The sequence below is a fragment of the Cucurbita maxima genome, unplaced genomic scaffold (genome assembly GCF_002738345.1).
Source record: "Cucurbita maxima cultivar Rimu unplaced genomic scaffold, Cmax_1.0 Cma_Scf00006, whole genome shotgun sequence".
NCBI lineage: Eukaryota > Viridiplantae > Streptophyta > Magnoliopsida > Cucurbitales > Cucurbitaceae > Cucurbita > Cucurbita maxima.
This window is the reverse complement of record NW_019272022.1, coordinates 3430200-3440687: the sequence shown is the minus strand read 5'-3', so window position 1 is coordinate 3440687 and position 10488 is coordinate 3430200. Positions and strand designations below refer to the sequence as shown.

The window sequence follows — 10488 nt, the reverse complement described above, 5'->3', positions numbered from 1 at the left end:
ATAAGTTTATAAATTTTAAAATGTTTGATAGGTTCTAAATTTTTGATTTTGTGTCTAGTAATGGTACGTTAAAATTTTTAAAGTTAATTGATCTATTATATATAATATTAATTTTTAGATATGATGAATCTAAATTTTCAATTTTTGGTCTAGTTGGTCTATGAATAGTTTTTATTTTATTTTATTTTAATGAGTTATTGAACACAAATTTTAAAATTCCTTGGTTAAAATTTTAAAAAGCTATTAAATACTTTAATGTTGGAGTGTTCTCTTATGTTTGAATTATTTTTTGGTCTTCTTGTTGGGGATGGATGTTGAAATTGATTTAGCTACACAATATTGGAGACTAAATGATACAATAAGTACTATATGTTTTTTTTTAACAATATATGCTAGGAACAAAGGAAATTACTTTATTCTTCAAATAATTCTCATATATTATTATCATTGTAGTATTAATAATAATGCTATTTTGTAGTTTACTTNATTTTGCAAAAAAAAAAAAAAAAAAAAAAAAAAAAAAAAAAAAAAAAAAAAAAAAAAAATCAAAACAATCCTGAATTCAGGTTACTGCTGTTCATTTTTAAATTCATATGTTGATCTTCACAACTTGGAAATTGCCAAAAAAAATAAATAAATTATACTTTCAGGTTTTTGTTATTGTTTTGTTTTTGTTACTATTGTTAGATTCATTTTCTTATTCCCCAGATAGACTGAAAAAATACAGAAAAAAATGAAGATTTATACGAAGAAATAATTACTGACCAAGAGATGAGAAGGGTGGTTGAAAGGAGAGGCCTTTTGACACTGCAACTCTTTCTATTCTCCTTTGGCCAATGTTGACTCTGGCAAATCGGATGTCGACGAAAAAAAAAAAAAATTGGCCGAAGGTTTCTTCGAAGGAAAAATTAGCGGAAGTAAAAGGAGAGAGAGAGAGAGATTCGCTGGTAATGCTGAAGACTCGATATATTTATTTTACATCCGTTGAATGGTTTAAATAATAAATCTAATTACAAAAATAGAAAAACCAAATATACACAAATAGAATAAGTGGACGAAGACTCCGCCACTCTGCCAAAACAATGGCCCCTAGAATCACGCTCCTCCATTCGCGTGAACTCATATGTTTTTACAAACCTAACTAAATAAGGCAGAGCTTTTATTTAACAATCTCCTCCTAAAAGCTGTACCTTATTATTTGAACTCCGATCTTTGAGCGTAGTTCTTCAAATTTCACCCGCGCCAGGGATTTGGTGAAAATGTCTCCAAGTTGTTCCTCTGTTCGGATGAAATCAATTTTGATGAGCCCTCGATCTGCACATTCTCGAATGTAGTGGAATCTGATTTCTATGTGCTTGCTCCGGTCGTGCAAAACTGGATTTTTGATCAGGGAGATCGTAGCTTTGTTGTCTATGTATAGCATTGGTGGATCGCTTTCTCTCCCGATGATTTCTTCCATTAGTCGTGCAAGCCAGATCCCTTGAGTTGCTGCCATCGAAGCGGCGATGTATTCTGCTTCGCAGGAAGACAAAGCAACTACCTTCTGTTTTGTTGATTGCCAGCAGATCGCGCCGCCTGAGAGAAAGTAGATCATTCCGCTGGTGCTCTTACGATCATCAACGTCACCGGCCATGTCACTATCGCTGTAGCCGACCAGTTTGAGTTTCTCCTTTTCGCTCCCAGCGCAGTATCTTACGCCCCAGTCTCTGGTTCCGGCTACATAGCGCAGGATGCGCTTGACAGCCACTAGATGCTCCTCCCTAGGTGCTTCCATAAACCTACTCACATATCCAACAGAATAAGCAAGATCAGGACGAGAGTTTACCAGATAGCGCAGACTCCCGACAATGCTGCGGTAATTGGTGGAGTCGACTGTCGTCGTAGTGCCGGCCTTCCTTAGTTGAAGTCGGGCCTCCATTGGCGTCCTGGTAGGATTACTGTCCATAAGCCCAGTTGTGTCCAGCAGCTTTCTCGCGTATGCACTTTGGCAGATGGAGATGCCGGAAGAGTTCTGTTGCACTTCGATGCCGAGGTAGTAGCTGAGCACACCGAGATCGCTCATCTCGAAGTTTTTCGACATCTCCTTCTTGAACCTTCCGAGGACTCCCACGTCGCCTCCAGTGATTATGAGGTCGTCGACGTACACTCCCACGATCAGTCGCTTTTTGCCGTGGCCGTACGTGTACATGCCATGCTCAGAGGCACAACGTTTGAAATTCAGTGACAGTAGGGTACTGTCGAGCTTCGCGTTCCAGGCTCGTGGGGCTTGTCGAAGCCCGTAGAGTGCTTTGTGCAGGCGCAGTACCTTATTAGGGTTGTCGTTATCCAGGAAGCCAGGTGGTTGTCGAACATAGACGGTCTCCTTCAACTCTCCGTTAAGGAAAGCAGACTTTACGTCCATATGGTGAACCTCCCAAGAGTGATGTGCTGCAATTGCCAGCAGGAAACGAACGGATTCTAACCTTGCTACTGGCGCAAATACCTCTTCGAAATCCACTCCTTGCTTCTGGACGTAGCCCTTCGCCACCAGACGAGCCTTGTGCTTCACAACTTCTCCTTTTTCGTTGCGCTTCAGTTTGAAGACCCATTTGAGCCCTATGGCTCGGTGTCCCGGTGGCATATCCTCCAGACTCCACGTCTGGTTCTCAGTGATGGATGTCATCTCCTCCTGCATTGCCTTCCGCCAGCACGGGTTCTTTTCTGCTTCGGCGAAGGTGTTTGGTTCATCTGCACTGACGGCATGTAGTTCGGCCACTTCCTCGAGCTCGCGCGCTGCTAGTCCAGGTGGTTCACCTCCTCCCACTAGGTCATCCATCCTCCGGTACCTAGCCTCCAGATCAGTATCGTGATCGGCATCCAGCGTCGAATCCGCAGTCCGTGGTGTTGCGAATTCCACTGGTTCATGTGGTGCACCTGCTGGCGGCGGTGACGTCTCCTGATGCTGGGCTCCTCCTTCTTCAGGCTCAGTGACGAGGTACTCCACCGTGAATTGATTTGGATTACGGTCTGCCTCGATCACGTCATTCCACTGCCAGAAGGTGCTTTCGTCGAAGACGACGTCGCGAGACACGTGAGCTCGCCCCCCCACAGGATCATAGAGTCTGTACGCCTTGCTCCCGGGTTCGTAGCCGATGAATACGACCTTCAGCCCCCTGGGATCGAGCTTGGCGAGATGGGGACGTGTTACCTTCATGTATGCGACGCAGCCGAACACGCGAAAATGGTGTACTGTTGGTTTTTTGTTGTACCAGGCTTCATATGGCGTCTTCCCGTCGAGGCTTCGGGTTGGTGACCGATTGAGGAGATAGACAGCCGTCATTACTGCCTCTCCCCAGAATCTCCCAGGCATCCCGGCCGTCACCAACAATGACCTCGCTGTCCCGACAATGGTCTGATTTCGGCGCTCTACCACTCCGTTCTGTTGGGGGGAGTAGGGCGCCGTTAGGTGCCGTTGTATGCCGACCTCATCGCAGTACTTACTGAAACTTGCCGAGGTGAATTCTCCGCCACGGTCTGTGCGCAGCACTCGCATCTTCTTCTCACATTCGGCCTCCGCTCGCGCTTTAATGCGCTTAACCGCCTCTGCCGCCTCACTTTTCGCTTGCAGCAAAGTCAGCCACATGAAGCGGCTTTTGTCATCGACTAACAGGAGGAAGAGACTCTTACCGCCTGGGGTCGCCGGCTTGATGGGCCCGCAAATATCGCCGTGTACAAGCTCCAATGGCTCATCGGCTCGGTAGGCTGTTCGAGACGGAAAGGGTGTGCGCTTCTGTTTGCCGATGAGGCACCCGTCGCACAGCTTGTTCACGCCTTTGATTTCTGGCAAGCCGTGCACCAACTCCTTCTTCTGTAACTTTTCTAGGGCAGGAAAGTTTAAGTGTCCGTACCTTGCGTGCCACCTCCAAGATACCTCTTCGGTCTTGGCCGAGAGGCTAACGGGTTGGTCTATCTCTAACTCCAGGATGTAAAGACGGTTTGTGGTTCGTCTTGCCTGCGTGAGCAGCCGTCGTTGATTATCGCAGATTTTCAGTAGTCCGCGCTCGATGGAAATGAAGCAGCCTGTCTCATCGAGCTGACCCAGGCTCACAAGGTTAGCCTTGAGCCTCGGGATGAAGTAGACGTCGGTCAGCTTGCGATGCTCGCCTCCCTTACTGACGAACAGGATGGTGCCGCGCCCTTCGATCTCGACGACGGAGCCGTCGCCGAATTTCACCGTCCCACGGATCCCCGAGTCGAGCTCGGAGAACGCAGATCTAGCCCCGGTCATATGGTTTGTTGCCCCTGTGTCAAGGATCCATTGCTGGTGCTCGTGTTGCTCGTCCCTTTCGCCGATCTGAGCGAACACTCGCTCCTCCTCCAGTTGAATTGGCTCCCCAGTTGGTGCCAGCTTTGCTACGCCCAACTGGAGCTCTTTCTTGGGTTCAAGATCGTCGTCGGAGTTGGAATCGAAATTGGGGACGCATGCGGTTACCATGAAGAGAGCTGGCTCGTCCTCCTCGGATTGAGCCACATGGGCCTGGGCCTTTTCGGCCTTCTCCTTATTCCTCAGCTTGCTCCAGCAATTTCTGCCCAGGTGTCCTCTCTTCCCACAGTTCGAGCAATGGATCGGCCTGCCATTGGTCGACTCCTTCTTTTGATTCTCATCTTTCCCGCGCGTGCGCCCGTGGGACATCCATGGCTTCTTACCGCCTTTGCGGCTGGAGGAGGACCCGTTGCTCTCGCCGGTGTTGTCGCGGAGCTTTAGGCGTGCAAGCCATTCCTCCTCCGTGAGGAGTAGACGGCCCTCCTTGTCAACAGCTGAAGTGATATTCTTCTTCCGCTGCTCGACGTTACGTAGTCTTCCGGTCACCTCTTCCACTGTTAGGTCGTTCACGTCAAGCAATGTCTCGATTGAAATCGCGACTTGCTCGAGGTGATCGGGAACGACCTGCAACATCTTCTTCACGATTTCTGTCTCGCTGATGCCACCACCGAGGGTGGTGATGCTGTTGGCGAGCCCCGTGATCCGCATTGAAAAATCATCGACGGATTCGCCGTCCTTAAAGCGAATCTCCGAGAGCTCCTTTCGCAGTTGCTCGATGTTGGATTCCCGCACTCGCTGTACACCGACCCGACGGGATTTGATTCCCTCCCAGGCCGATTGTGCGGTGCGCTTGGTGGAAAGAGAAGCCAGCATCTCTGGGGGCACAGATCGTAATATGGCGGCGAACGCCAGCCGATCCTCCCGGTACTCGATTGTTTCTCCTTCCTCTGGCTCGACAGCGTGCCATAACCCTTGCGCCTGTAGGTTAACACGCATCAACAAGGCCCACTCGTTGTAGTTGGACCTTGTCAACATCGGGTACTGAACGACGGCGGTCGTTGTCTCTCTGATCACTCGCTCAACAACTACTCGACGCCCGTCATCACGATGTCGGCCACGGCCTCTTCGTGGTGGTGATGGAGATGCCGGCACTTGGCGGCGTGGAGGAGTGAGCGAGCCTGCTTGAGATGGGCCCCACGATGTATTTATTTTTGTGCTTTGCATTTTCTTCTACTCGAACCTAAGACCTGTGTGTTATTAGATCGACGCTCTAACCACTTGAGCTATTCAACTTGATTGTTGATAGGTTGGCTCTTCTGTGATGGTATACTACCGATCGCTTCAACCAGGCTCTGATACCACTTGTTGACTCTGGCAAATCGGATGTCGACGAAAAAAAAAAATTGGCCGAAGGTTTCTTCGAAGGAAAAATTAGCGGAAGTAAAAGGAGAGAGAGAGAGAGATTCGCTGGTAATGCTGAAGACTCGATATATTTATTTTACATCCGTTGAATGGTTTAAATAATAAATCTAATTACAAAAATAGAAAAACCAAATATACACAAATAGAATAAGTGGACGAAGACTCCGCCACTCTGCCAAAACAATGGCCCCTAGAATCACGCTCCTCCATTCGCGTGAACTCATATGTTTTTACAAACCTAACTAAATAAGGCAGAGCTTTTATTTAACAGCCAATAGCTATGGCAGATTATAGTGTTTGCAATGATTTGAGCCATTATTAAACAGATCAAACCTGCGACTCCCAATTTGAATGCTTCACTTTCAGGCAGAAAGCAGAATCTGCCGTTCAATTTCAGGTCCTTTTTCTACCACATATTTCGATTTCGATGATTCAGGAAATTTTTGTATGAAAAATCAATACTGTAAATGAGAAAGAAAGTGAGAGAAGAAACTTACACTTGTTCTGTTGAATTCAGCAGCCATACATGACGCGAAGGAGGCGAGGGTAAGGGTTGCGACAATGGAAAACCCTATCACGAAGAAGCTGGATGGTGGCTTTTCCATGGCGGCCAGAAGATCGAAGAAGTGGGACTGAGTTTAAATCAAATCATGATATTTGAAAGGGAAAGGCTCTTCGAGGTTAGTGGTGGAACGATTCATCATTTTCTCCCTTCACTTATGAATGCTGTGACTTTCCTCGAGTCAAATCCCTTGTTTTTCATCTTCATCTCATCACTGGTCAAATACAGACGAAGGGGAAAAGTTGAAGCAGATATTAAAATTTAAACCGATGGTTTTTTTTTTTTTTTTTTTTTTAAATTTTATCTTTTAAATCGTTAGCCAATTGATTATGGTTTAGTTGGTGGACTTGAACATTTGATAATGACACCCTTCCCCAGATGCCCGTTTACCTGAAACTTATTAAACACAGGAAAAGGATTGAAATTCCACCACACGAAAAAGCCATTAGAAAAAGAAGGGGAGAGAGGGATAGATAGAGATGAGCTGACCTGTTGTAGAAGGGAGTCAAGTTTTGTAGGGGACCCAGCTGACTGATGACTTTAAAGAACTGGTTTTCATGGGGAATGGAATAATATGAAAGCCTTGGACATCTGATGCTCTTAGGAAGCTTCAACTTCAAATGTTTCTTTTTGGAAAGTTCCTCAAAGATGCCTCACCCTCCTCCTCTCCTTTTCCGCTCCCATTTATTTATCCTCTTTACAAATTTTTATTAGTATTAAGTCAACACGGTAAGGTAGAGGAATCTAAAATATTGATCTCTTATTCGAGAATTTATCTTATCTTATTGAACTATGCTCATGTTGATTATTTGAGATACAGAATAGATAGCAAGAGCTACTTGGTGCTCTCACCCGCTTTCTTATATGTATTCAATGTAATGCATATCTTTTTTTTTTTTCTTTTGTCTCTTTCATACCAAGAAACCAAAATGATAGTAAATACCTATACCAACCATGAAAATGAAAGAGATTGATTTATGATTTGGTTCTTTCATGTATGTTCTTAATAAACTAGTTAAACTAACCTACTAGGTTAAAGTTCGAATCTCCTCACTCAATTGAAGTCAAAAATAAAAAAAATTTGACTCAAATTTTGATTTTGTTCTTATTCTCAAAAAAAAAAAAAAAAAACACACCCGTACGACAGAGATATTAGTTTTCTTATGAAGAAAGACGTATCTTGATCAGGATTAGGGGTTCCAAACCTTGGTTGTCTCTAGAATCTAAAATCTCTTAAATTCTCTCTTGTCGTGATAAAGAAAGATTTTTCAACCGATTCTGTTTTGAGAAGATGATTTATACAATCAAATACCCTTTTGATTTCCCAGAAGATCTATCTGTTTAACCCATCTTAGTTTTGTCCAACCCATTATGAAGCACACCCTTCTTTATATTATTTTCAGAATGTTCATCCAAACCATAAAAATTCCCAAATAAATGAGCTCCAGACATGTCCTTTATTACAAACACCACGTGATATATTAACCCCAAATCACATCAATTTCTCTTCCTCTTAAGAGTTTCAAGGACGGATTGTGCAGTGCAATAAGCAATAGCTTGAACAGTAACCATTGGATTCACTCCCAAAGCAGTTGGAAAAACACTGGAATCAGCAATAAAGAGCCCTTCCACTTCCCATGTTTCCCCTCTCTGATCCACCACAGAATCCCTTGCTCCAATTCCCATTCTGCAACTTCCCATTTGGTGAGCCGAACAGATTGGCGTCTTCAAATCCTTCAATGCCCTTGAACTCTCCTCTTTCACAAACTTCTCATACTCGTGGTAACTCACTTTCTTCACATTTATGCTTCTTCCCTTGTTATGGTGGGTCCCTATTTCCTCTGCCCCAGCTGCCGCCAAAATTTTCAAAGCCTTCTCTAGTCCTTTCTGTAGATTCTCTTCGTCCACTTCCTCCATATTGTAGCTGATACAGTTTGGAGATTTGACTGTTCCTGATCCTTTATCTCTTGCCAATACAAATACATGGGCTGTCCTGGAAAATTTGCGCATTCTTTGCTTTATATTTGTCCCAGAGAGCCATGGCATTAAGATTGAGAAGAGTCCTGGGTGCAATGCTGGTGTCTGAATTACTGCTCCTCCACTTCCAGGTTCTTGATCTGGTTCTGATCTAATGTTGCACATGGCCGTCATTATCCCACCTTCATAGCTTTTTTTGTGTTCCTCTGGCCATGGTTTATCTGTAATGGAAGAATGATTTAATGAATTTGTTAAACATTTTGGAAGTTCAGAGACCTATGGACTTATTAGACATTAGGGACCCATTAGACTCAAACATTTCATTTAGAAAATACGTTTTTAAGAAGATTTGCCAAAACAAGTTGCATGTTGACTAATTAAGGAGTTGATCCTGAGTTTATAAGTAATTGGTATGAGATCTTTTGGGGAAGTCCAAAGCAAAGCCACGAGAGCTTTTGCTCAAAGTAGACAATATCATACCATTGTAGACAATATCATAATATTGTAGAGAGTTGTTATTCCTAACGAACACCACTAATTCTTCTCGTTTTTTACAATGTAATGTTATATTATAATGCTAATGCTCATGTTGTTTTTTTTAGTAGAAATATGATAATACATACCAGTTTCTGCAGGGAAATGGCCCCACGCCATTGTTACAGGATGAAGATGCAAGTTTTTGCCAATATTTGGATTCCTCAAGCCGCTTCTTAGCAACAATGGAGGGGTACTGAGAGCCCCACATGCTACTATAGTCACCTTGGACTCAACCAAGCACACCTGTTTCACTCCTGAACCACACCCGAACTCGAACGCTACGCCTTTTGCTCTGTTGCGTTCGCTCCGGTCGTTCTTCTCCTTCCTGATATTAATGGCTTCGCAGCCGGGAAGTATCACACCATTTATCAATAATGGGAGTCAATTTTTATTATAAGCTTTTAATCTTATATGTAATATTTTAAGATATTTTATTTAGTAAATAAAAATGATAAAAACGCTTTTAAAATGTATTGGTTAATCTCATACCGGGTAGTCTTAAATCAGTTATAGTTTGGTTGATGGTATTTGCTACTCGGATAACCGTAGTAATTCTAGAGCTAATACGTGCAACAAACCCCGACTTCTGGAAGGGATGCATTTATTAGATAAAAGGTTGAGGTCGACGCAGGCTATGCCCAAGTCGGGATGCATTTATTAGATAAAAGGTCGAGGTCGACGCAGGCTATGCCCGTTGCTCTGATACCATGTTAGACGAACACGACTCTCCACAATGGTATGATATTGTCCACTTTGAGCATAAGCTCTCATGGTTTTGCTTTGGGCTTCCCAAAAGGTCTCATATCAATGGAGTTAGTATTCCTCACTTATAAACCCATGATCATTCCCTAAATTAGCCGATGTGGGACTTTCATCATCCAACAGTCTTCACTCGTAGAACCAAAGAGAGTGTCGGAGCCATCAGGTACCAAATCTAGATTTTGAATCATGATTCGAATCTTGAGTATGAGTCGTTACAAAAACGTTTATATAAAGCGTTAAGCAGTGGTCTGTGTTGAAATGACGATTTTCAACCACGTAATAAAATAAATATTTTGGAAGATGTTAAATTTTAATAATAAATTAAAAATCATGATATTATTAATAAAAAGACATTCCTTCCCATGATATCTTAGGGAAAGATTTTCTTAAACTTTTTATCTCCAATCATAGTCTCAAATGTGAAGAAGATACGATTTTAAAAAAACAAAAAATAAAATAATAATAATAATAATAATAAAATATATCTCCTAAAAACCTCTCTTCTTCTAGAAAAGACATATTCACGCACGTGCTTAATTATTTTATTATTTTTGTTCCATTGCTTAATTGTAATTCATTTTACTTTTAATTAATAAATTACAATAGTTTTAAAGTTATTTTTATTATAAATCATTCCTCACGACTTATTAGTATGATTATTTACTAACCTTCGCTCAAGAATTTTTAATCATCGAGAAGGTTAAAAAGATAAATATCGAGTAATTGACCCATATATTGTCCTATTTTTGTTAACCTCCCCAACCAATATGGGACATCACGATATAGGGGCCCAACGTTCTTACTGACACACCGTCTCGTGTCTACTCCCTCCCTTCGGGGCCCAACGCTCTTACTGTCACACCGTCTCGTGTCTACCCCCTTCGAAGAACAGCGAGAAAGCTGACATATCATCCGGTGTCTGGCT

The 10488-nt window shown here is 43.1% G+C and overlaps 1 protein-coding gene across 1 annotated transcript; it reads right to left on the bottom strand.

Annotated features, from left to right (window-relative positions):
* Window positions 1–7524: 7524 nt before the first annotated feature.
* On the bottom strand, window positions 7525–9167 carry LOC111480777 (long-chain-alcohol oxidase FAO4A-like; the record flags this gene model as incomplete). Its single annotated transcript, XM_023125945.1, has 2 exons — window positions 7525–8485; window positions 8888–9167. Coding segments are annotated over 2 exons (981 nt in total), but the record flags the coding sequence as incomplete, so codon positions are not given.
* Between the last annotated feature and the right edge of the window lie 1321 nt (window positions 9168–10488).